This window comes from Callithrix jacchus, chromosome 5 (assembly GCF_049354715.1).
Source record: "Callithrix jacchus isolate 240 chromosome 5, calJac240_pri, whole genome shotgun sequence".
Classification (NCBI taxonomy): Eukaryota; Metazoa; Chordata; class Mammalia; order Primates; family Cebidae; genus Callithrix; species Callithrix jacchus.
In genome coordinates this window covers 47,193,902-47,221,344 of record NC_133506.1, presented here as the reverse complement: position 1 = coordinate 47,221,344, position 27,443 = coordinate 47,193,902, and the positions used below count along the sequence as shown (strand labels likewise).

Below are 27,443 nucleotides of genomic sequence, written 5' to 3'. Positions count from 1 at the left end.
GAATATTTTAAATGGTACAAACAAGTCTCGAAAGCCAGAATTTAGCAGAGGAGAGTCTGCCCCTTTCGAGGGTTTTAATAGGTGTGTAACATCCCTTGATCAAGTCTGGACAGTGCTGGGTAAAGGGACAGAAATGAGGGTCTTCACTGTAGAGTCTCTAAGGGTGTCTTGAGATACGGTAGGCAGCGACTCATAAACTTACTTAACAGAAACTCTCCTCTCCTCTCCACCTCCCCTGTGATTTTCAGAGCCTGTTTGCTCTGTTGCTTTTGAAAAAAGCAGATACCTCCTGAAGTCTTAAATTGTGAAATTACTTTGCATTGACTCCCAAATGTGACTTCTGTTGAACAGGACCTTCTTCAGATTCGATCGTACGTGTACGCAGAGGAGCCAAATATCGACATTCACAACTTTGTGGGAACCTTTACCCGAGTAAGTCAGCTTATTTCACACGGGATCCTGTCACTGAGAGTGTGTAAGGGATGAAGGCCAAGAAGTATAGACAGTTCTTTGTCAGGAAATAGTTTTATGTCAGGTGGGGACATAAAGAAGGCACCACCTTGAAAGCCAGTGTATTGTTTCTTAGTAAAGGTCGACACAAATGGAATTTTCTTTCAGCCTTGGAAGAGCTTGCATGACCTGAGCCAAGCATTTGCTGTAATCCACATGAACTCTGACGTCTGAAAGCAGTTTTTCTTTCTGTGCCCTTCAGATGGATCTGTGTGTGTGTGTGTTTTTTTTTTCTGGCGGGGGGAGACAAGAGTCTCCTTCTGTTGCCTGGGCTCGAGTTCAGGGGTGTGATCTTGGCTCATTGCAACCTCCACCTTCTGGGTTCAAGTGATTCTCCTGCCTCAGCTTCCTGAGTAGCTGGGCTTGCAGGCGTGCACCACCATACCTGGCTAATTTTTTGTATTTTTAGTAGAGATGGGGTTTCATCATGTTGGCCAGGCTGGTCTTGAACTCCTGACCTCAGGTGATCCACCTGCCTTGGACTCCCAAAGTGCTAGGATTACAGACGTGAGCCACCGTGCCTGGCTTTGTCCTCTTTTATTCATACAAATCCTGTCTGCCAGTTTCCTAATTTTTAAGCCACTTCGAGACTTCTCAGAAGAGAAATTAGATTTGGATTTAATTTGTTTTTGGAGGCTGGGAGTGGTGGCTCATGCCTGTAATCCCAGTACTTTGGGAGGCTGAGGTGGGCGGATTTCCTGAGATCAGGAGAATTGGTTGAACCTGGGAGGCAGAGGTTGCAGTGGTTGGGAGGCAGAGGTTGCTTGAACCTGGGAGGCAGAGGTTGCAGGTGCAAGATCGCACCTCTGCACTCAGGCCTGGGCAGCAGAGTGAGATTCTGTCTTAAAAAATATATAAAATTTATTTTAGGAATATGGGTCAACACGTTTTTAGAACCCACATTACACTGTCCATGTTCTCTTTCTGTAAGCCACGAACAAAGCTGGCCTGCAAACAGCCTGAGTGGCTTGCTTTTACATTTTGATTCTCACCATGCAAAATATTTTTCAGTGCTAAGAGGCCTGCACCTTTTTTTTTTTTTTTTTGAGACGGAGTTTCGCTCTTGTTACCCAGGCTGGAGTGCAATGGCACGATCTCGGCTCACTGCAACCTCCGCCACCTGGGTTCAGGCAATTCTGCCTCAGCCTCCTGAGTACCTGGGATTATAGGCGTGTACCACCATGCCCAGCTAATTTTTTTTATTTTTAGTAGAGGTGGGGTTTCACCATGTTGACCAGGGTGGTCTCGATCTCTTGACCTCGTGATCCACCTGCCTTGGCCTCCCAAAGTGCTGGGATTACAGGCGTGAGCCACCGCACCCGGCTGAGCCACTGCGCCTGGCTTTTTTTTTTGAGATGAATTCTTGGTCTGGTACCCAGTGTGGACTGCAGTGGCGTGATGTCAGCTCACTGCAACCTCAGCCTCCTGGGTTCAATGCCTCAGCCTCCTGAATAGCTGGGACTACAGGTGTACACTACCATGTTCAGCTAATGTTTTGTATTTTTAGTAGAGACAGGGTTTCACTGTGTTAGCCAGGATGGTCTTGATCTCCTGACCTCCTGATGTGGCCAACTCGGCCTCCCAAAGTGCTGGAATTATAGGCATGAGCCACTGCTCCCTACTGAGGCCTGCACGTTTTAAATCACAGGCCAACCTTTTCATGTATTTCTGTGGGAGATGAAAACCCTAAGGGCAGTAGTGGAAAAGCTCAGACCTCCCCTCATGGCTTCCAAACCGAGCCCTGTTTCATCACGGGGAGCCTCTTCTGTTTTGAGCAGAACCGGCTGGAAGCAGCCTGTGGATTCTGGGGAAGCCTCGGGGTGAATGTGTGTCCATTTGGTCTCTTCCAGGAAGACAGCGACCCCCCGATCAGCGAGAGCCTCAGCATAGAGAACACGCTGTGGGCTGGCACCGTGGTTGCATCAGGTGAGGAATGTGGTAGCAATTTGAAAAGGAAAGAAAATCCTTTTGTAATTAGAATAATCATCTGTCAGTTGGAAAAATTAGTGCTCGGTCAAATGGCATTTTCCACTTGTTCCGCCACCTCCAGGGAATTAAACTGACATCTAATTGCAGCTCGGACACTTAGAGAGGCCTGGGGAGAAGCTGGCGTGGCCTGTGGACCTTTCTGCAGCATCCACTCTGGGAATAGCTCTAATTGCCATGCAGATTGACATTCTAATCTGTACCAGAGGTGGAGATAGCCTGGACATTCTGAATGGCTGGAGGTTTTGTTCATGGGGGATGTGGCGCTAGGACTGTGGCATCGGGCTCCCAGCTCATAGGAAAGGCATGGGCTTGAGCTGGAGTGCCTGTGTTTAAACACCAAGAGGAAGTGGACATTGGTGCCTTTCTTTTTATTTTTTGCTTTTCTTTTCTTTCTATTTTTGAGACAAGGTCTTACTCTGTCACCTAGGCTGGAGTACAGTGGCATGATCTTGGCTCACTGTAACCTCTGCCCCTGAACCCTGGGTTCAAGCAATTCTTGTGCCTCAGCCTGCCGAGTAGCTGGGACTACAGGCTGCACCACAATGCCTGGCTAATTTTTGTATTTTTTTTTTTTTGAGACAGTCTCGCTTTTTCACCCAAGCTAGAGTGCAATGGCACGATACCGGTTCACTGAAACCTCTGCCTCTCAGGTTCAAGTAATTCTTTTTGCCTCAGTTTTCCAAGTAGCTGGGACTATAGGCATGCGCTACCATGCCTGGCTAATTTTTGTATTTTTAGTAGAGACGCGGTTTCACCATGTTGGCCTGGCTGGTCTTGAACTCCTGACCTTGTGATCCACCCGCCTCTGCCTCCCAAAGTGCTGGGATTAGGCATGAGGCACCGCACTTGGCCCTCCCTTGAGGTTTTTTTGCCACATTTCATTTCCACTTCCTGCCTTTATTTTCATCAAATTTTGGAATGTCTCTCAGTCCCTCGATGACTAAAGAGTGAGAAATTCTGTACAGTCATGCCTGGGCGACGCCTAAGCATAGCCACCCAGGGCACGCAGCGTGCAGACGTTCACATTCTGCCCCTCCTCACCACTTACCACCCACATCGCCTGAACCAATTTTTTTCTTTCAAGTCATTTATTAACAAATAATTAATTACCACTTTGATAATTTGACTGAAAAATAAGTATCTCATTTAGTTTGAATTTCCTAGATTACCTGGCAGGTGGTCATCTTTGAATCTTTCTGTTTTGTTTCTTTGTAAATTACTTGCTGGCTTTTTATTTATTTTTTTAAAGACAGTCTCTGTTCCCTGGGCTGGAGTGCAATGGTACTATCTCAGCTCACTTCGGTGGCTCACGCCTGTAATCCCAGCACTTGGGGAGGCTGAGGCGGGTGGATCACCTGAGATCAGGAGTTAGAGACCAGCCTGGCCAACATGGTGAAACCCTGTCTCTACGAAAAATATAAAAAATTAGCCAAGCATGATGACATCTGCCTGTAATCCCAGCTACTCAGGAGGCTGAGGCGGGAGACTCACTCGAACCTGGGAAGTAGAGGTTGCAGTGAGCCAAGATTGTGCCATTGCACTCCATTCCAACCTGGACCACAAGACTGAAACTCTGTCTCAAAAAAAAAAAAAGAATGATACAATGAAAAGCAACACACTTTAGAATGGGTGCTGTGAGTGTCAAATGCTTGTGTCTTTGGGTGGAATAGAGAGGCGCTGAAGGAGACGAGAGCACGCTGAGGTTGAAGTTGTCATGTCCCGTTGCATCTGGCATAGGCAGGGCTGGAAATTCACGACTGCCTGTGGTGTGCCTGCCTCCTTACTAGACAGCTGTGTGACTAAGATGTACTTCATTTCTTGTGGAGAATCCAGCATTTCTTCTTTCCTAAACCTTTTGTGGAAGGATAGTACAGACACAGAAAATCCTAAACACAGTGCTCGGTGGATTTATTTTTTTTCTTCCCAACTTATTTTCGGTTCAGGGGGTACATGTGCAGGTTTTTTTTTTTGTTGCCAGGCTGGAGTGCAGTGGTCTGATCTCAGCTCACTGTAACCTCTGCTTTCCAGGTTCTAGCGATTCTCCTACCTCAGCCGTCTGAGTAGTTGGGATTACAGGCATGTGCCACCGTATCACCATGACCTCAGCCAAGCAGTGCTGAGTTACGGGTGCATTTTTTATATATTTTTTGTAGTTTTAGTAGAGACAGTGTTTCTCCATGTTGGTCAGGCTGGTCTCAAACTCCTGACCTCAGGTGATCTGTCCATCTTGGCCTCCAAAAGTGCTGGGATTACAGACGTGAGCCACCATCCCTGGCCTGCAGGTTTGTTACACGGGTAACTTGCATGTTGTGGGGGTTTGGTGTCCAGATGATATCGTCACCCAGGTAGAAAGCATAGTACTCTATAGGTAGTGTTTTCTGATCCTCACCCTCTTTCCACCCTGTGCTTGATGGATTTTAACACAGGGAACACATTGGTGTGACTAACACCCAGATCATGAAACAGGATATTATCAGCACCCCAAGAAGAAGCTCCCCTCCTCTCCCTTCTAGTTCCCCCACACCTGCCCAAGGGTAATCACCACTAAAATGCTAGCATTTCAGTAATAAAATGCATTTTCCCATGCCTGTTTGTTTTTCCTGATGAGTTTCCTCTCTCTTTCCTTCCTCCTTTCCATGCAGCAAGAGCACACCTGTTCTGTGCTGAGCTCCATTGCTGGGCCCAGTGGCTGTGGCAGTGCCTTAGGAGACAGATGTGTGTGCCCACACCACGGGACTTAGAGTTTATTAGAAGTTTAGGATGGATGCGGGGCATGGTGGCTCACGTCTGTAATCCCAGCACTTTGGGAGGCTGAGGCGGGTGGATCACCTGAGGTCGGGAGTTTGAGACTAGCCTGACCAACATGGTGAAATGCCATGTCTACTGAAAATACAAAAATTAGCTGGGTGTGGTGGCAGGCGTCTGTATTCCCAGCTACTTCAGAGGCTGAGGCAGGAAAATCGCTTGAACCTGGGAGGTGGAGGTTGCAGTGAGCCGAAATTGTACCACTGCACTCCAGCCTGGGTGACAGAGCGAGACTCTGCCTCATAAATAAATAAATAAACAAACAAACGAAGTTTAGGATGGGTTATAGAGGAAATGGGAGAGAGATTTATGTATTTCCTCTGAAACCAGTAAAAAGGAAAACAATTTAGCTGAAAATGTAGAGAAATATGAGGTGGAAGGAGTGATATTGGAAGGGCCTGTCAGTCTTAATCTCAGACATGAACAATACTAATTAAGTCTTCACTTAATCAGTTACTTTTTTTTTTGTGAGGCAGAGTTTTGCTTGTCATCCAGGCTGGAGTGCAGTGGTGCAATCTCGGCTGACTGCAGCCTCCGCCCCCTGTGTTCAAGTGATTCTCTTGCCTCAGCCTCCCTAGTAGCTGGGATTATAGCCACCCGCTACTACGCCCAGCTAATTTTTGTATTTTTAGTAGAGACGGGTTTCACCATTTTCGTCAGGCTGATCTTGAACTCCTGACCTCTGATGATCCGCCTGCCTTGGCCTCCCAAAGTGCTGAGATTACAGTGGCATGAGCCACTGTGCCCTGCCCACAGTTCCTTTTTTTTTTTTTTTTTTTTTTTTTAAAGAATCAGTTACTTTTAATTTACGAAGTTCTTTTCTGCCATTCTCTTGATTTGGTCTCATAACATTCCATGAGGATATTTAATGGAACGAGGCACTGAGTCTCAAAGAGGTTAAGCAACTTGTCCAAGGCCACACCTTGGAGAGGTCATCTGGGAGGAGGAGAGTGGAAGGCAAACTGGTGTCTTGAAGATGAAAGATACTTTAGACAGGCGTGGGAGAAGCCTTGTGGAGGTGAAGATACATTTTCCCTTGTGTGAATTCCTCTCTGTGTGCTGGGTAATGTGGTGGGGGGGAGAGAGCACAGGAGTGATGAGATTGCCTATGCTGCCCTTAGTGGGTGTATGATTTGGAGTTAGTATGAGCAGCTGGGCATTTCCTTAATTGGCCTCAGTTTCCCCTGCATCTCACTGAGTATAGACATCTAATTGCTCTTCTGTATCTAATGTAATCTAATGTAAACGTGGAGTTCAACACAAGCCATTTCCTTCTAGTTCTCAACACAAGGAACAGCCAGCAAGAGTCATCTTCATTGTGTGAGATTTTGCTTCTGTGTTCCCTTTAGGATGTAACTCCTGCCTCTTGGGTACAGATAACAGGTAACAGGTCTGCTGTTACCTGTTAGAAGTTAAAAAAAAAAAAAAAAAAAAAAAAATGAAAGCTTTCCAAGCAGTGCTGAGGTCCGGGTGCATCAGCCGGCATCAATCTGTAGAAGATGTGGTTGCGATGGGAACCCAGGCAGGGCTGCAAGGCTGCAAGGCAGCACCAGCGTGATGGATACTGGAAGGGATAGAGGAGGACCAGGGGCTTGCTAGAGAAGGTGGCCTGGATGTTACAGACCCCAGGTGCTGTAACCCAGTTCTTCTCAAACTTTTTATGGAGAGGGACCAGTTTGTTGGGTTTTCACCCTGATGTGTTTAAGAGTGGTTTATGGTCTTGCCTTTGTGTGTGAGTAATAGGCAGCCACACTATGTGCAGTTTGCCACAGCAGTTTTTTTTGAGACAGGATCTCACTCTGTTGCTCAGGCTGGAGTGCTGTGGCATGATCTCAGCTCACTGCAACCTCTGCCTTCTGAATTCAAGCTATTCTCTTGCCTCAGCTTCTTAAGTAGCTGGGATTACAGGCATGTGCCACCACACCTGGCTAAGTTTTGTGTTTTTAGTGGAGGCGGGATTTTACCATGTTGGCCAGGCTGGTCTCGAACTCCTGACCTCAAGTGATCCACCTGCCTCGGCCTCCCAAAGTCCTGGGATTACAGGCGTGAGCCACCTTGCCCGGCACACAACAGTTTGATAGTGCCTGTATGGTCTCTACCCCATTAGATGAGACTGCTCCTCTGATCACAGGCTCAAATGTTGCAGCAATATCTCATTGCTCTAAAAGTTTCCAAATGCTGACTCTCGGGTTGTTCAGGATTTATTTTGTTGTGTATGAGGAACAAAGGGGTCACAGAGTAGCCCTGACCCCCAGCAGCACCACACTGTTCCAGAGAGTCAGTTAGAACTCGGTGAAATGCCTGACCATGACCTCCTGGCCTTTTGGAGAAACCAGATGGGCACTGGCTGGGAGAATGAGAAGGGCTGTGTGGTTGCCTGGACTGTGGGCTGGGGAGGGTGGGAGTGAAGAGGACCTTGAGAGCAAGGAGGAGCTGCAGTGGTGAAAGCAGGGGAAGGAGAGGATCAGAGGCCTGGGGGTGGAGACGTTCGGGTCAACAGTTACAAATTGGGCAGGAGACTTAAAGGAGTGGAGAGTGGTGGACGGGGACCATGGTGAGCTGAGAGCACATACCTTAAGAGGTGGCTGTTCCTCGGCATTCACTGAGTATAGCATGAGGAACATGGACTCTGTCATCAGATCTTCCACTCTTCCAGAAAAAACCAGAGATCTCTTTTTTTGTTTTAACTTTTTTTTTTTCGAGACAGAGTCTCACTCTGTCGCCCAGGCTGGAGTGCAGCAGCGTGATCTCGGTGCATTGCAACCTCCACTTCCCTGGTTCAAGTGATTCTCCTGGTTCAAGTGATTCTCCTGCCTCAGCCTCCCAAGTAGCTGGGATTATAGGCACACGCCACCACACCTGGCTAATTTTAGTATTTTTAGTAGAGACAGGGTTTCACCATGGTAGCCAGGCTGGTCTCAAGCTCCTGATCTCAGGCGATCCACCCTTCTCGCCTCCCAAACTGCTGGGATTACACATGTGAGCCACCATGCCTGGCCTTATTATTATTATTACTATTTTGAATAGGCGAGCTCCTGAATTTAAAAGTGGCCAGTTACTCAGAACCTTGAAAGCACAGTGCAGACCAAGCTGATGCGCATCCGTGGCTGTGGTGTGTGCGTCCTCTCTGGGTGGTGGGCTCGCTGAGGATGAGGCTGGGGTTTGGATCTTGTGGAGGCAGAGCCTGTGTCCTGAGCACAAGAGGGCGTGGGATGGGAAAGGCCATTTTTGGCAGCGATTGATGGCATCATGGTTGGCCAGGTCAGCTGTGGGGGATACTCCCTTTGGGGTCCCCCTTGTTACTAGGGCCCTCTCTCACCCTGAGCTCTGGGATTGAGGCTGAGCTGCATCTGCATAGGAGTAGATGAAGCAGTCGTGCGGTCATGCCAAGCTCAGCCTGGGCTTGGCTCCCACTGTCCAGCCATCTGCTGTGACGGCAGGGGCCCGAAGGGAGGGGCTGCCTGTGTTCACAGGAGCCTGCCATCTGCTGAGAAGCTACCGCAACTCTCCCTGGCCTGCCATCTGCTGGGAGCCTCCCTGGAAGGAGAACATTGTTTGCCTGGTGGAGTATGTTAGTCTTCACACTCACACTGGAGGGTTGTCAGTGCCTCCTCTCAGGGCGCTTTGTCCAAGATGTGGTCCCAGCGCTGCATTTGGGGGTGGGCTCTTTACCACAGATGCACTTCAGCCTCTTTGGATTTTTCTATCTCCTGACAGTGGTGTTCCTGAGAGTGAGGTGGGAGAGAGGACAGAGAGGGAGGTGTTTTCTTTTTCCAGCAGAGACCAAATTGCTTGTATTCCTGGGATCTTCCCTGAGAGCTTGGCAGGGCTGGCCTCCTTCGTGTTCCAAGTTTCAGTTCAGATGTCATGAACGGAGACAGTGCAAACCGCACGCCCCGCCCCACTTCCCTGCTTCCCCTCCTGTCTGTTTCTCTGGTTGGCTTGACTTTCAGCCTAACCCCACTCACTCTCTGTCACGGCGAGTTTCTTGGTTTCCTTCTTTACTCTCTGTCTTTCCTGCCATGTTAATTTTCTTGGCACACACTGAGAAGGGGAGACAGGTGAAATTTTGACGGATATTGCCAAATTTCTGTCCAAAATAGATCACGCCCGTGTGCATGTCAGCTGCCAGTGTGTATGACAGGATTTGCTTCCCCGCTCTTGGCTAACCCTGGTTGTTCTCAGTTTTTTGAATTTTTGCCTATTTGGGATAAAAATGGTTTATTTTGCATTTTTTGATTATTACTAGATTGAACATTTTCCTGTTGTTCACTGGACATTTTTATTTCTTCAGTAAATTGTTGACTTTCGAAGGATTGATGCCTTTTCTTTCTTTCTTTTTTTTTCTTGAGACATAGTCTCGCTCTGTCTTCCCGGCTGGAGTGCAGTGGTGCTATCTCAGCTCATTGCAACCTCTGGCTCCCAGGTTCAAGCAATTCTTCTGCCTCAGCCTCCCAAGTAGCTGGAATTACACGTGTGTGCCACCAAGCCCAGATAATTTTTGTATTTTTAGTAGAGATGGGGTTTCACCATCTTGGCCAGGCTGGTCTTGAGCTCCTGACCTCATGATCCGCCTGCCTCAGCCTCCCAAAGTGCTGGGATTTCAGGCATGAGCCATTGCACCTGGCCCAATGCCTTTTCTTATTGTGCCTGGGGGATAGAAAGGGTGGGGGAGTTCTCAGGAAAGAACTGTCATTGGGACAGACATCCCCCAAATGGGCAAGTTAGGCTAAAAAGAATCAGGCTTAGCAGGAGGAATGTGCTCTAAAAAGAAGCCTCTGTTTCTGAGTTTCCATAATAGTTTATGAAGGTAGGAATGTTCCGGGCACCTCTGGAAGCCTCTACGGCCGGGACACAAAGGGCAAGCCACCCCCTTCCCCACTCTCCTTCCATTAGAAGCCTCTGGGCCCTGTAGACCAGCATTCACCAAGTTTCTTCTTCACTTTCGACGAGGTAGCCACTAGCTCATGTGGCTAGGGAGGATGGGGACTGTATTTAACGGATTTGAATTTAAACTTAGAGTTTTCAGTGTTTAGTGGTTGTTCTGTTGGTCAGCATAGCCACGGGTCATTGGTTTGGCCCTAATATAAAACCTCTGATGTTCTCATGGAATGGCTGTTGGGTTTAGAACATGCTTTATTGGCCAAGGGAGGTGGCTCATGCCTGTAATCCTAGCACTTTGGGAGGCCAAGGTGGGAGGATCACATGAACTCAGGAATTCAAGAGCAGCCTGGGCAACATAGTGAGACCTCATTTCTACAAAAAACACAAAAATTAGCTGAGCACGATGGTATGCACCTGTGGTCCTAGCTATTCGGGAGGCTGAGATGGGAGGATTGCTTGAGCTCAGGTGCTGAGGCTGCAGTGAGTTATTGATATGATTGTGTCACAATACTCTAGCCTGGGCAACAGAGTGGGACAGTTTCTCAAATAAATAAATAAATAAATAAATGAAAAATGAGGCTGGGCATGGTGGCTAATGCCTATAATCACTTGAAGTCAGGAGTTCAAGACCAGCCTGGCAACATGGTTAAACCCCATCTCTACTAAAAATACAAAAATTGAGGCTGCGTGCGGTGTCTCATGCTTATAATCCCAGCACTTTGGGAGGCCAAGGTGGCTGGATCACCTGAGGTCAGGAGATCAGGTCAGGAGTTCAAGACCAGCCTGGCTAACATGATGAAACCTTGTCTTTACTAAAAATACAAAAATTAGCTGGGTGTGGTGGCAGGTGCCTGTAATCCCAGCTACTTGGGAGGCTGAGGCAGGAGAATTGCTTGAACCCAGGAGACAGAGGTTGCAGTGATCTAAGACTGTGCCATTGCACTCCAGCGTGGACAAGAGTGTAACTGTCTAAAAAGAAAAACAAAAAAAACCCAAAAAATTAGCTGTGCATGGTGGTGCGTGCCTGTAATTCCAGCTATTGTGGAGGCTGAGACAGGAGAATCTTGTGAACCTGGGAGGCTTGCAGAGAGCTCAGGTTTCGCCACTGCACTCCAGACTCCAGCCTGGGCAACAGAGCGAGACTTCGTCTCAAAAAAAGAAAAGAAAAGAAAAAAAATAACCCAGTCTCTCAAGAGGCTCAGACTTGTCTGTTTGCAAGCCTGCCTGTCTGTATTAATATTTCTTTGGGTTTTGTTTTTTTCTTTTTAGGTACAGTTGTGGGTGTCGTTCTTTACACTGGCAGAGAACTCCGGAGTGTCATGAATACCTCAAATCCTCGAAGTAAGGTGTGTACGAGGTCATGAGTGCATTGACTGGCTGTATGCTGGTTGGTGCCATGGGTGAATAACCAGATCTTAAAGTAGGAACACCTAAGAGTGCTATTTGTACAGACATACTATCTTTTTATGCATATGTGTATGTGTGAGTATATGCACATAAATACATATACATATGCATATATAAGAGTACATAAACATGTAGTCATGTGTTTATGGATATATGACATTTTTTTTCCTTTTTTTTTGAGACAGGGTCTCACTCTGTCACCCATGCAGGAATACAGTGGCTCAATTTTGGCCCACTACAACCTCTGCCTCCTGGGCTCAATTGATCCTCCCACCTCCACACCCCAAGTAGCTGGGATTACAGGCATGTACCACCAAGCCTGGCTAATTTTTGTATTTTTAATAGAGATGGGTTTTCAACATGTTGGGCAGGCTGGTCTTGAACTCTGGACCTCAAGTGATCCTCCCGCCTCAGCCTCCCAAAGTGCTGGGATTATAGGCGTGTTCCACAGTGCCGGCATTTTTTGTGCTTTCAGGTTAAACTACGGAGCAGGTACCATTTGCATGTCTTGTGTTTCATCCTTGACATGCATCATTTCATCCTTATAACAGCCTTGTGAGTGCTGTGTTTCCTTTTATCCATGAGAAACGGCTTCAGGAAGCACCTTGCCCTGTTCAGGCTAAACAGTGAGGACGGGGCAGGCTCCTGTGATTCAAACCATGACCCCCCCCGTCCCAGCCTACCCCTCCTCCAATTTCTAAGAGTCACAACATCACAGAATAATGTCTTTTGTCAATAACAGGAAGGAATACTGTGTCCCCCACGCTTCAGTCTTAGTCACGCCACCATTACATGTTATGGCCCTCATTACAACTATAAAATCATTTGTTTAATATTTCAACCTTATCCTGGGACATATTTCTGTGAAGTTATAGATATGATATGCTAGTTACTCTTTTAAAGTCTATACATGAAAGTAAATGTATCATTATTAAAATAATAATATCTAGGGCCGGGCGCGGTACCTCACGCCTGTAATCCCAGCACTTTGGGAGGCCGAGGCAGGTGGATTGCTTGAGACCTGGAGTTCAAGACCAGCCTAGCCAACGTGGTGAAACCCATCTCTACTAAATACACAAAAATTAGCCAGGTGTGGTTGTGGGTGCCATAATCCCAGCTAATTGGGAGGCTGAGGTAGGAGAATCGCTTGAACCCAGGAGGTGGAGGTTGTACAGAGCCAGGATCGCACTACTGCACTCCAGCCTGGGCAACAACATGAGACTCTGTCTCAAAAAAATAAATAAAAAATAAAATAAAATAATAATGTCCATTAATGCAGCACCTAAAAATCAGGTGACACCACTGGGATCTGCCTCAGACTTTCAGGCACTATCTGAAAAGTAGTGGTGTTGGGTGCAGTGTTTAGAGTTGAGGGTCTGAGTCACTTCACAAGGCTAAGGCCACTGTGTGGGGTGGCAGAGGCTGTGCCATGCAGCCGTAACTTACTTCCGTATTTCCAAGTGTAAACGTTGTTTTGAATTTTCAGAGTTCTTTGAGTTCCCTTGGTTGCTTGTTATGAACTCCAGCCCATGGAAGCACAGTGTTCTCAGACCACAGATCTGCGAATCGATGGAGCCCCCTGTCCTCCCTGGGGTAGAGGTGTCTGCGGGGGAAGGACCTCTTCTCCTGCAGGCTGTGAGTTGCACCAGCTAATCTCAAGCCCGGTTTGTGCTTCGTCCCACAGATCGGCCTGTTCGACCTGGAAGTGAACTGCCTTACCAAGATCCTCTTTGGTGCCCTGGTGGTGGTCTCACTGGTCATGGTTGCCCTTCAGCACTTTGCAGGTCGTTGGTACCTACAGATAATCCGCTTCCTCCTCTTGTTTTCCAACATCATCCCCATTAGGTAAGCAGGCAATGAGCTAAAGTTTGGCTGTTGGGAAGTTTTCTTTGATCATTCAAAGATGATGGTTCTGTGGCTTTTATTATTATTTTTTGAGACGAAGTTTTGCTCTTGTCGCCCAGGCTGGAGTGCAGTGGCACTATCTTGGCTCACTGCAACCTCCACCTCCCGGGTTCAAGTGATTCTCCTGCCTCAGCCTCCCGCGTAGTGGGGACTACAAGCATGTGTCACCCCATCCAGCTAATTTTTGTATTTTTAGTAAGATGGGGTTTCACCATGTTGGCCAGGCTGGTCTCAAACTCCTGACCTCAGGTGATCTGCCTGCCTTGGCCTTCCAAAGGGCTGGAATTACAGGCGTGAGCTATTATGCCTGGCCAGCTTTTAGAAGGAGGGTATGTCTTTGTAAAGTGGGGACCAAGAGCAATCAGAGTCAGGAGTGTGAACCACACTGAGGCTATAGCAGTGGAAAATTGCGTTCTTCCAGTCCACAAGCCATCCTTTCCTGAATCAGGGATCTTTCCTTACCTTGACCAGTCTATGCTAGGGATGCCACTTAGAGCTCTTGTCATCAGCGAACTCTGCAAGGTTGATATTGGCTATTGGGACTGCTGCGTTGAGAAGGATTCTGAGCTTGTGCCTGGGCTCAAAGGGAAATGGTGTTATGATTGACAGCAGTATCTGCTGGAGATGTGCATTGGAAGCTTGGTGGCACATGCCAATCATTTGCCTACCTGATTTGGAGGTTGAATAAATGGTTATTTATTTATTTATTTGAGATGGAGTTTCACTCTTGTTGCCAGGCTGGAGTGCAATGGCCCGATCTTGGCTCACCGAAACCTCTGTCTCCTGCCTCAACCTCCTGAGTAGCTGGGATTATAGGTGCCCACCACCACTCCAAGCTAATTTTTGTATTTTTGGCAGATACTGGGTTTCTCCATGGTTGGTCAGGCTGGTCTTAAACTCCTGACCCCAGGTGATCTGCCTTCTTCGACCTCCCAAAGTGCTGGAATTACAGGAGTGAGCCACTGCACCCGGCCTGTTTGTTTATTTTTGAGATGGAGTCTTGCTTTTTTGGTCAAGCTGGAGTGCAGTGGTGTGATCTTGGCTCACTGCAGCCTCCACCTCCTGGGTTCAAGCGATTTTCCTGCCTCAGCCTCCCAATTAGCTGGAATTACTAACCACCATGCCTGGCTGATTTTTTAATTTTTGGTAGAGACAGAGTTTCACCATGTTGGCCAGGCTGGTCTGGAACTCCGGATCTCAAGTGATCTACCTGCCTTGGCCTCCCAAAATCCTGGGATTATAGGCATGAACCACTGAGCATGGCCTGGTTTTTTAAAGTGATAGAAATAATAGAATTTCATAGTAGAAAAAAATGAAGACCCATATTAGCAAAGGAATAAAATAAAAATCACCTCTGCTCTCACTGCCAAGTGAGTATCATTGTTGATACTTTGGGATATATTTTTTTCTAGAGTGCTTTTGATTTTAGAAAAATGGGATTCTGGTCTCCAGAGAATCTGCCTTTCTAAAAACATTGGAGCAGTGTGTTTGAAATAACTTTTCACATCACATATATGTGTGTCCCGTCATATTTTAGATCTGCTCTGTGATAGAACTTTAACAATCCACTTTTTCCCATATTGTTCTATGTTTTCTACTTTCCCCCCATAATAATCAGTAAATACTAAACTATGTATCTTTTTTCCTGAAACTTTCAGTGTTTATAGTCTTTCTTATAGGCTAGGTGCGGTGGCTCATGCTTATAATTTCAGCACTTGGGGAGGCTGAGGTGGGCGAATCACCTGAGGTCGGGAGTTCGAGACCAGCCTAACCAACATGGAGAAACCCCATCTCTACTAAAAATACAAAATTATCCTGGTGTGGTGGTGGGTGCCTGTAATCCCAGCTACTCAGGAGGATGAGGCAAGAGAATTGCTTGAACCCGGGATGGGGAGGTTGCAGTGAGCTGAGATCGTGCCACTGCACTTCAGCCTGGGCAACAAGAGCAAAATTCCATCTCAAACAAACAAGCAAAATAATCTCTCTTATACTTAATATAATATTTTGTCTTGCTATTTTTTGCATATTTAGATCATCTTGGTGAGAATTTGTCTTTTTCTGGGGACAGAGATTGTGGTTTTGGGTACAACACTGTGACAGGGACCAGGTGATAGTGCCCTAGTCAGTATGCTCCTGATGGTGGATTCAGAGAACCATTATGTCCACTTTACTGACTTTACTGCTAGCAAAACAAGTATTCATGTTGTGATCTGAGTGACATGGTTACCTTCAAAGTTCTGTCTGTAACATGATTGAAAATTAGTGAATCGACTCTCCATATGGCCCAGGGCTAGCCAGTAAAATGGCAAGCAATTTGATTAGTTTATATGATGATGAATTAATTTGAAGACTTCTGTTTATTTTTTTTTAATAAAATTAAATTTCAAAATGAATATGATACATACAATGGAATACACTGTAGCCTTAAAGAGGAAGGAAATTCGGATTGAGCACGGTGGCTCATGCCGGTAATCCCAGCACTTCAGGAGCCCAAGGTGGGCGCATCACCTGAGTTGGGAGTTTAAGACCAGCCTGAGCAACATGGAGAAACTCTGTCTCTACTAAAAATACAAAATTAGCCAGGCGTGGTGGCGTATGCATGTAATCCCAGCTACTCAGGAAGCTGAGGCAGGAGAATCACTTGAACCTGGGAGGTGGAGGTTGCGGTAAGCCAAGATTGTGCCATTGCACTCCAGCCTGGGCAACAAGAGTGAAACTCTTGTCTCAAAAAAAAAGGAAGGAAATTCTAATGCATCTTATGATGTGGGCGAACCTTGAGAATGTTATGCTAAGCAAGGTAAGCCTCCCAAAAGCCAGAAAAAGTGTATGATTCAACTTGTATGGAGCATCTAAGGTAGTTAAATTCCAGCCAGATGTGGTGGCTAATGCCTGTAATCCCAGCACTTTGAAAGGCTGAGGTGGGTGGATTGCTTGAGCCTAGGAGTCTGAGACCAGTCTGGGGCCTGGGTAACATGGCAAACCTCATCTCTACTAAAAACAAAAAATTAGCTGGGTGTGGTGGCGCATGCCTGTAATCCCAACTACTCTGGAGGCTGAGGCACAAGAATCGCTTGAACCTGGGAGGCAAAGGCTGTGGTGAGCCCAGATAGCGTCTCTGCACTCCAGCCTGGGCAACAGAGTGAGACTGCATCTCAAAAAAAAAAAAAAAAAAAAAAAATTTATCAAATTCACAGAAACATAAGTAGAATGCTCGTTGCCAAGGGCTGCTGGGATTAGGGTTGATGGGGAATGGGGTGTTCTTGTTGAATGAGTGTGGAATTTCAGTTTGGGAAGGTGAAAGAATTCTGGAGATGCATGACGCTGATGGCTGATAGCAATGTGACTATGCTCAATGCTATAGAATGGTAAATTTCCTGTTATATATATTTTACCACAATTAGAAAAAGTGAATATAGCATCAAAAATATATTAGCTTCAGGGATCAGTAATTTTTCTAAAAGGTAAGATTGAGACAGCTACCCTTTCTGTATTTTAAGTGACTTCAGTGTATAACATGAGTTTCATGACAGTAATGGATTTGTTCAGTGTGTGTGACTTGTCACTGGTGCTGGCTCTTGTCGAATCTGTGGCTGCAGCTCCGGCAGTGTGCTTCTGTAGGGGGTGAGTCTGGATGCCGTGGCACAAATGTGTTTAGAGTCCGTGTGTTTATAAAGATAGGAGGAGCCTTACCTCTGTCTTGTTAACCTGTTTGCTCTGGTTTTGTAACTAGTTTGCGAGTGAACCTGGACATGGGCAAGATCGTGTACAGCTGGGTGATTCGAAGGGACTCAAAAGTCCCTGGGACTGTGGTTCGCTCCAGCACTATCCCCGAGCAGCTGGGCAGGATCTCGTACTTACTCACAGACAAGACAGGTGAGCTGCTTTCTGGGCCCTGCATGGGATACCTGGTGAGAGAAGGGGCCTGAGGGCTTTAGCTGAAATTCGAGCTCTCTCTCTGGACATATGAGAGGTAGGTGTTGCTGCTGTTTTAGTCTCTTCATCCTTTGATGAAGATTAAGTATTTGAAGATGACAGTAACAGCAGCAAAGCCTTACAGAGGGTGAATTATGTGCAGAGTACAGTCCTGGGGAATTTTTTTTTCTTTTTCATTTTTTTTTTGAGATGGAGTCTCATTCTTGTTGCCCACGCTGGAGTGCAATGGTGCCATATTGGCTCACTGCAACTTCTGCCTCCCAGGTTCAAGTGATTCTTCTGCCTCAGCCTCCCAAGTAGCTGGGATTAAAGGCATGTGCCACCACACCTAGCTAATTTTTGTATTTTTAGTAGAGATGGGGTTTCGCCATGTTGCTCAGGCTGGTCTCAAACTCCCAATTTCAGGTGATCCTCCCGCCTCGGTCTCCCAAAGTGCTGAATTTATGAATCCAGCCACCACTCCTGGCTAGTCCTGGGGAGTTTCTGTGCAGGCACTCATTCAGTCCTCATCCAAACCTTGAGAGTTAGATAGTGTTTCTGTCTCCCTTCTGCAGATAAGGAAATGTGGCCCAGAGAGGGTAAGTGACTTGTCATGGGCACATAGTAGCCAAAGCCAGCTTTAACTCAGGTACCCAGGCCTGATCTCAGATCGTGCCCTGATACTGCTATACAACTGAATGCTTGTCAAGGCACTAGGCTATCAAAGTGGTGAAGAGCAAGGATTGCGGGTGGGAAGATCTGGTTTAAGCCTCATCTCTACCATTTAATGTCCATGGGTTAGAAGAGAAGCCAATGCAGAGATCCTGGGCGGCTCACCAAATCAGAGAAAAATGAAGTTTCTGGGAGGAGAGCAACCAGGAAATTTCTGGACAAGTCACATCGGGACCCTCTGGGTGGTCTCTGTAGGGCTCTGCCATTGGGGATGTATCTCTCTGCTCAAGGGTCAGAATCCTTCAAGATAGAATCTGATTGCTCTAGTGTATGTCATTTGTCACCTTCTTGGCCAATGGAATGGGCCAGGCCCCCGATTGATGGTCCTCTTGGGCCACCTTAGGGAATGGGCATGGATGGTTAATTTCCCCTAGGAAACCCAGGATGCCATTTTCAAAAGGGGAATGGTATTCTAGGCAGGAAACATGCTGCAGATGTTTACCCCAGCAGGGAACAGTACTGACTGCAGTGTGTGGCATACAGCAGACTCTCCAAAGATGGCGGCTGTCATTACTGCTAAAAATAACAAACTGGCCGGGCGTGGTGGCTTAGGCCTGTAATCCCAGCACTTTGGGAAGCTGAGCCAGGTGGATTACGAGGTCAGGAGATTGAGACCATCCTCGCCAAGGTGGTGAAACCCTGTCTCTACCAAAAATACAAAAATTATCTAGGCGTGGTGGCTTGTGCCTGTAATCCCAGCTACTCGGGAGGCTAAGGCAGAATTGCTTGAACCTAGGAGTCATAGGTTGCAGTGAGCCAAGATTGCATCACTGCACTCCAGCCTGGCGACAGAGCTAGACTTTGTTTCAAAAGAAAATAAATAAATAAAAAATATAATAATAATAACAAACATCCTGAGAGAAAGGCTGGCCACTCACTTGTCTTGCGTTTTAGGCACTCTGACCCAGAATGAGATGGTTTTCAAACGGCTTCATCTCGGAACGGTAGCCTACGGCCTCGACTCAATGGACGAAGTACAAAGCCACATCTTCAGCATTTACACCCAGGTAAAGCCTTTTGTTTCAATACCTCAAATAATTCCTTGACTTTTTTTTATAGCATATTGAGATATAATTCACAATACCATACATTCACCCATTTCAAGAGTATAATTGGTTGTGTTTTTTAAAGCATATTCAGATTTGAGCAACTATCACTGCAATAGATTTTATGTTCACTCCAAAAAGAAACCCTGTACGCTTCAGCAGTCTCTCCCCAAGTCCCCCCAATACCTCCTTATTTATTTACTTTTTTAAGCTAAGTTTTGTTCTTGTTGCCCAGGCTAGAGAGCAGTGGCGTAATCTCGGCTCACCGCAACCTCTGCCTCCCAGGTTCAAGTGACCCTCCTGCCTCAGCCTCCCAAGTAGCTGGGATTACAGGCGCCCACCACCACACCAGGCTGATTTTGTATTTTTAGTAGAGATGGGGTTTCTCCACATCAGTCAGGCTGGTCTCGAACTCCCAACCTCAGGTGATCCACCCACCTTGGCATCCCAAAGTTCTGGGATTACAGGCGTGAGCCACCGCGCCCAGGCAGTACCTCCCTTCTAAACCTGTGACCCCCATGCTTCCTTTACATTTGGAATAAAATTGCAGTCGGGGTCCTACCCCATCTTCCTCATCTTCAGGGCTAATCTGCTCTACTGCGGTGCCAATGGACCTTAGGGAAAACCTATGAGAAAATTGTATGCCCAGTAAATAGTACCAGAAGGAATCTGCTGGCTGATTATACTTCTAGTTATGCACATGTTTATGTTTTCCTTCTCCCTGGCTATAAGCCAGAGCACCAATAATAAATGATCTGCTTGTGAAATAAACATGACACTATTGATTACCTTTAGTTTCTTAGCTACATTCAACTCAGCAATCACCAGGAAGAAATTCGTTTATCAGAGATGACTTGCAACGTATCTGTTCCTACCTTTATTTTTCCTACCAAGTTTTTCAAAGCCAGTCATTTTTCAGAGAAAGTACTACTGGCAAATATTTTAATATTCCTAAACTGTTAGACTGGTGGGTCCCCATCTTGACTGTGCATCAGAATTGCTGGTGATGTTTCAAAACAAAACAGAACAAAGACAAGAGACATTTATTTGGCCTTGGTACTCTGGAGATTCTGATTCATTAAGACTTAGGGCAGGGCCTGGCTCTGGGTTTTAAAAGGAAGACAGACACACCCCTTGCTAATTCTGAGGCCCGTCCAAGGCTGAGCCAGACCACATTAGACCAGCTCCATTTCAGCACTGGTCTGGAGATGGCAAGAGGATAAGGAGGTCATGTGTTGCTTAAATTTGTCAAGATAGAGAACATTTCCATAGTCAGAAGACCAGTAGTAATATGAATGAAGTGGCCGGGTGCAGTGGCTCATGCCTGTAATCCCAGGACTTTGGGAGGCCGAGGCAGATGGATCACAAGGTCAGGAGTTTGAGATCAGCCTGGCCAACCTGGCAAAACCCTGTCTCTACTAAAAAATACAAAAAATTGGCCGGGTGTGGTGGCAGGCACCTGTAATCCCAACTATGCGGGAGGGTGAGTGATGCAGGAGAATCACTTGAACCCAGGAGGTGGAGGTTGCGGTGAGCTGAGATCATGCCATTGCACAGAGGGAGACTCCGTATCAAAAAAAAAAAATAAAAAAAAAAGAAAGAAATATCTCTGTATACAGGTTAAAGGCAGAATCCCTGAATACTTTATACAGTCACAATTGACATTTAATTTTCTGGAACATCTGCCAGTTGGCTGGATTTCCAGCCTGAGCAGGGACATCGTGACAGTGGGAGTGGGTGCTAAGTTAGAACAGCTGACTTGACACAGTTCTTGTCACCAGCTACAACTAGTGACAAAACCCTTAGTGCTCTCCCAGGGTCCATGGTGAGGCGTGACAGCTGTTCTCCAAATAGATCTGTGGACCTTTTCCAAAGATGTACTTTAGTACTATCTATTTTTTTGTTTTTGAGACGGAGTCTCGCTCTGTTGCCTAGGCTGGAGTGCAATGGCTCACTGCAACCTCCACCTCCCGGGTTCAAGCGATTCTCCTGCCTCAGCCTCCTGAGTAGCTGGGATTACAGGCATGCACTACCACACCCGGCTAATTTTTGTATTTTTAGTAGAGATGGAGTTTCACCACCTTGGCCAGGATATCTTGATTCCTCGACCTCATGGTCTGCCTGCCTCTGTCTCCCAAAGTGCTGGATTACAGGCGTGAGCCACCATGCCTGGCCTACTTTAGCACTGTTGAGAAATCACAGCTGGGCACAGTGGCTCGCGCCTGTAAACCCAGCACTTTGGGAGGCTGAAGCAAGTGGATCACAAGGTCAGGAGTTTGAGATCAGCCTGACCAAGATGGTGAAACCCCATCTCTATTAAAAATACAAAAATTAGCTGGGCATGGTGGTAGGCGTCTGTAATCCCAGCTACTCAGGAGACCGAGGCAAAAGAACTGCTTGAACCTGGGAGGTGGAGGTTGCAGTGAGCCAAGATCATGCCACTGCAGTCTAGCATGGATGACAGAGCAAGACTCCATCTCAAAAAAAAAAAAAAGAAAGAAATCACAAGGAGCTTCCCTGGACAGGGAGGATGAGCTGCACAGCCCGTGTCCTCTCTGTCTCTCTGACTGTCTTACTCAGTGTGGTAATTAGAGGTTGGCGTCTCTGGGGCTTGGTGCTAGACACTGTGGCTCCCTGGGGGGCCCCTCCCCCTGCTTCCATCGCCCCGTGGATGCTGGTGGCTCTGTCTCCATCTCCATCTCTAGGCCTGACCTGGAGCTTTGGATTATAAGATAGCCAAATGTTTGGCATTGCTGCATGTGGCCCGTAAGGATGCTATTACCCAGGACCTGTCCTGACTTTCTTCCCTCACCCCTCAAACCTGTTCTCTCCCAGCGCCCCTTGTCTCAGTGCATGCCACGCCCTCCATCCCAGTGGCTCCCGACACCCCCGTTGACAGCCTCTGCCCTCCTCCTGTGCCTGTCCCACCTGGTCACTAGATCACCCCTTCAGCCTATTGGTTTCTTTCTTCCTTTTCTTTCCTTCCTTTTTTTCATTTGTTTTTTCCCTTTTTTTAAGTAACAGAGTGTTACTCTGTCTCCCAGGTTTGAGTGCAGGGGTGTAAACACAGCTCACTGTAATCTCAAACTTCTGGGCTCAAGAAGTTTGAGAGTTATCCTCCCATCTCAGCCTCCCAAGTAGCTGGGACTACAAGTGTGTGTTGGGTATGCTCCGCCACGTCTGGCTAATTTTATTTATTTTTATTTGTTTATTCATTTTTTTGAGACAGTCTTGCTCTGTCACCCAGGCTGGAGTGCAGTGGCATGATCTCAGCTCACTACAACCTCTGCCTCCTGGGTTCAAGCCATTCTCCTGCCTCAGCCTCCCGAGAAGCTGGGATTACAGGTGCCTGCCACCACGCCTGGCTAATATTTTTTTGTATTTTGAGTAGAGATGGGGTTTCACCATGTTGACCAGACTGGTCTTGAACTCCTGACCTCGTGATTCCCCTGCCTCGGCCTCCCAAAGTGTTGCGATTACAGGCATGAGCCACCCTGCCTGGCCGTCTTTGGCCTTTTGTCTTCATCCCTTCTCGCTCAGCTGAGGTGACCCCCTCCCTCATCTGTCTCTCAGGATGGCCTGCACAGCAGCTTCCTGGCTTCCCTTCTCGCCCTCCTCTCAGGAGCATGGGAGCATCTCGGTACCATCAGTTCCGAGGCGAGGTCTGAGACTTCCAGTGGAATCTAGGCTTGGTCTTCATTCCCTTCCCTTCCTGAGGTTCAGCCATCCAGGCAGGGTGAACACATCTTAAATTAGACCCTTCCCTCGGAGCTACCAACTCTAAATGCCCACCAGGCTCCCTCTCGAGGGGGCTCACATACTGGATTGTCATGCATATTAGCACCCAGCTAGATGTCTGTGTAGCTCCCAGCCCCCTCTTAGCTGTGCTGACTGTTGATGATTATATTAGACAGCTTCATAGGTGGTGGTGTGTGTACATCCGGTGGGAGTTACACCCATGCCGTATTGCTGGTATTTTTAAGAGCTCCTGGTGTTTACGGAAGCTATCCCATCTTAGGATATTTGTGTATTTTAGCTTTTATGGTTCATTTTTGGCTTAGCACAGATAACATTCTTTGTAAAGTGTTAAAAGTCAGAAAACCATACTCCTTCCTTAGGGGAAGCTCATAAATTGATTTGCCCATCCTGGCCTGGAGTCTCACATAGCTGTGTGTTGTGAGGTTAGGTCTTCGTGAGGCTGGGGTGAGCTCAGAATTACAGTACAGACCCACCCATGGGAGGCTGTGTGCATCCTTCTCTCATGATGTCTAAAAATCCTGCCAGAGGCACAGGAACGTCTGTAATGGGACATATGAAAGCGTTTGCATGCTTTTTTAAAAAGAATTTTATTGAGGGATGATTTACATACCTGAACATTCAACCATGTTCAATACACAGTTGGTGACTTCTAGTGAATATACAGTTGTGCAGCCATCAGAACTGTCTAATCTTAGAATATGCCACCACCCAGAGAGATTCCCCTGCATCCATCGCAGTTACTCCTCCCCGCTTTAGAGCTTTGTAAGGGGTTCTTATAACAGTGGTTCTTTCTTCCTTTTTTTTTTTTTTTTTCTTAAGATACAGTCTCACTCTGTCATGTAGGCTGGAGTGTAGTGATGCGATCTTGGCTCGCTGCAAGCTCTGCTTCTTGGGTTCAAGCGATTCTCCTGCCTCAGTCTTCCAATAGCTGGGATTACATGTGCATGCCACCACACCCAGCTAATTTTTGTATTTTTAGTAGATACTGGGTTCTGCCATATTGGCCTGGCTGGTTTCGAACTCCTGACTTTGGGTGATCTGCCTGCCTTGGCTTCCCAAAGTACTGGGATTATAGGCGTGAGCCACTGCACCTGGCCCAATGTTTCTTCAAGTACGGCCTTTGGAACCCCTGGGCCAGATCACTTGGGCCAGAGTCAGAAGTACAAGGAGTTGTGCCCAGACCTGCAGTTTTGTTTTTTTTTTTTTGAGATGGAGTCTTGCTTTGTCGCCAGACTGGAGTGCGGTGGTGTGATGTTGGATCACTGCAAAGTCTGCCTCCCGGCAGATTCTTCTGCCTCAGTCTCCCAAGTAGCTGGGACTATAGGTGTGCACCACCATGCCTGGCTGATTTTTATGTTTTTAGTAGAGATGGGGCTTCACCATATTGGCCAGGCTGGTCTTGAACTCCTGACCTCGTGATCTGGCCTCCCAAAGTACTGGGATTGCAGGCGTGAGTCGCCTTGCCTGGCCAGATCTGCAGTTTTAACAGGTGAACCAGGTGGTTCCAGAGTACAGTAGGGTTGGGGAACAGATACTGTGAAGCTGAGGTTCTCCCCTCTTCAGAGCGTGAGTATCTAAACCTATGGACTCCAAGGCAGAGCTGACCCACTGGGGTGCAGGAAGTGCCTTTACATTTCATTTTCATCTTGACAATTAATGCAAAATTAAAATCTTACAAATAGTATTGAGGTTGACCTAGGGCCCTCACTCCCTCTATCAGACAGTTACCTGTCAGGTCCGGTCCTTGAGGTGTGCTGTGGAAGGGGCTGGAATTCCATAATCGTTTGTTTTTCCTGTGTTGAAATGTGGGCTGCAGTTTATGAGTGTCCAGGTGACTTGTTCTAAGGATGTGATTGAACTGAACTGGCCTTGTAAAGAGAGCAGGTGGTTTTAAAAGATTCCTGCAGGGAAGCTTCAGATTATTAATAAAAGGCCAAGTAAACAGTAAGAAAATGGCCAACACATAAGGAGAGAAAACCATAACCAGCTAAAGACTTGTGATGATTTTTTCCCTGGATTTATTCATTTACTAGTACTTTTTTTTTTTTTTTTGACGGAGTCTCACTGTCGCCTCAGGCTGGAGTGCTGTGGTGCAATCTCCGCTCACCGCAAACTCCGCCTCCTGGTTTAAGAGATTGTCCTGCCTCAGCCTCCCAAGTACCTGTGATTACAGATCTGTGCCAACACACCTAGATAATATTTTTGTGAGACAGGGTTTCAGTATATAGGCCAGGCTGGCCTCGAACTCCTGACCTCAGGTGATCCACCTGCCTCGGCCTCCCAAAGGGCTGGGATTACAGGCGTGAGCCACCGTGGCCGGCCATTTATTGGTACTTTAAAGGGAAAAATTGAGATACAATTTAAAAACTTTAAAATTTGCTCTTTTAAGTATATGATTCTATAGTTTTTGATATGTTTACCACACTGTGCAACCATTGGTACTGTCTAATTTTAGAACTTTTTTATCACCCCTAAAAAGAAAGCCCACATCCCTTGAGCTCCCAAGGCCCCTGGTCTATCCCTCCAAGCTCCGGGCAGCTGCCAGTCTACTTTCTGTTTCTGGCTTTGCCTCTTCTGGACATTGCCCCTCTGCTGTTTAGCGTAGTGTCTTCACTGTTCTTCTTGGCTGTAGCATGCATATGTACTTTATTCCTCGTTTTAGCTGAATAACAGGTGTGATGATTTGAAATTTAAGTTTAGGCTGGCACGGTGGCTCACACCTGTAATCCCAGCACTTTAGGAGACTGAGGCGGGCGGATCACGAGGTCAGAAGTTCAAGATCAGCTTGACCAACATGGTGAAACTGCATGTCTAGTAAAAATTAAAAAAAAATTAGCTGGGCGTGATGGTGCATGCCTGTAATCCCAGTTACTCAGGAGGGTGAGAGGCAGGAGAATAGCTGCAACTCGGGAGGCAGAGATTGCAATGAGCTGAGATCATGCCACTGCACTCCAGCCTGGATGACAGAGCAAGACTCCATCTAAAAAAAAAAAAAAAAAAAAAATTTAAGTTCAAGTCTATAATTCTGAGGGCTCCTTACCCTGAATATATGTTATTTTGAGATACTAGCTAATTGTGTGAGAAATGCTGTTTTTCTTTTCTCTTTTTGAGACAGCATCTTACTCTCTTACCCAGGCTACAGTGCAGTGGTGTGATCACAGCTCACTGTAGCCTTGACCTCCCAGGCTCAGGTGATCCTCCCACCTCAGTCTCCTAAGTAGCCCATCACAGGCATGTGTCGCCAAACCTGGCTAATTTTTGTATTTTTTGTGGAGATGGGGTTTTACCATTTGCCCAAGCTGGTCTTAAACTCCTGACCTCAGGTGATCCACCCATCTCAGCCTTCCAATGTGCTAGGATTACAGGCGTCAGCCACTGCACCTGGCCTGCATATTTTTAAAAATCTTGGTGGCCACAGTGGCCGATGCCTGTAATCCCAGCACTCTGGGAGGCTGAGATGGGTGGATCACCCGAGGTCAGGAGTTCGAGATCAGCCTGGCCAAATGGTGAAACCCCATTTCTGCTAAAAATACAAAAATATTAGCTGGGTGTGGTGGCGGCACTTGTAATTCTAACTACTCAGGAGGCTGAAGCAGAAGAATCACTTGAACTCAGGAGGCGAGGGTTGCAGTGAGCTGAGATTGCGCCACTGCACAATCCTGGGCGATGACAGTGAAACACTCTCAAAATAAAAATCTTTATTGGTTATTCTGAGAAGCCTCCGTGGTTAAGACCCACTGCCAGAATAACACTATTTAACTTCCCTCTTTTCACTCACGTCAAGGACTGGGCTTATTTTTTGTTTTTATTTTTGTGTTTTTGACTGGGCTCATTTTTAATGGTTTCATAGCACAACCCAGACTAGAGTGAGACAAGTGAGGAGCTCACGTAGGAAATGTAACCAGGTGCCAACAAAATAATTAAAGCAAATCATATTTTGGTGATTTTTTTTTTTTTTGAGACAGAGTCTTGCTCTGTCACCCAGGCTGGAGTGCAATGACGCAATCTCGGGTCACTGCAACCTCCATCTCCCGGGTTCAAGCAGTTCTCCTGCTTCAGCCTCCCGAGTAGTTGGGATTACAGGTGCCTGCCATCATGCTTGGCTAGTTTTTGTATTTTTAGTAATGACGGAGATTCACTATGTTGGCCCGGCTGGTTTTGAGCTCCTGACCTCAGGTGATCCACCCGTCTTGGCCTCCCAAAGTGTGGGGATTACAGGTGTGAGCCACCATACCCCAGCACGGTACAGTATTTTAAAAACTCCAGGGCAAAAACATTCATGAAGAACAAAATACTGAAATCTCAAACGAAGGCAAGATGCAACTTTGCACTAGCGCGGTTCAGCTGTGCTAACTTACCCTAGTCCTAGCCCTGGATTTATAGTTTCAGTGTCTTCCTGCCAGGCTTCTCGTTATTACTGTATTGGAGCTGGATTATTCTTTGTCACGGGAGGCTGTCCTGTGCCTTGTAGGATGTTTAGCAGCACACTACAGA

The 27,443-nt window shown here is 46.9% G+C and overlaps 1 protein-coding gene across 3 annotated transcripts in view; it reads left to right on the top strand.

The window, feature by feature from the left end:
- The window catches only part of ATP9A (ATPase phospholipid transporting 9A), a 167,662-nt gene that overhangs the window by 77,736 nt on the left and 62,483 nt on the right, over positions 1-27,443 (top strand). For all 3 annotated transcript variants that reach the window (XM_078371998.1, XM_035298943.3, XM_078371999.1), the window contains exons 8-13: positions 352-432; positions 2,361-2,436; positions 11,458-11,534; positions 13,280-13,440; positions 17,231-17,373; positions 19,039-19,151. In XM_078371998.1, the coding sequence (XP_078228124.1) occupies positions 352-432; positions 2,361-2,436; positions 11,458-11,534; positions 13,280-13,440; positions 17,231-17,373; positions 19,039-19,151 (651 nt within the window). The remainder of the gene's footprint in view (positions 1-351; positions 433-2,360; positions 2,437-11,457; positions 11,535-13,279; positions 13,441-17,230; positions 17,374-19,038; positions 19,152-27,443) is intronic.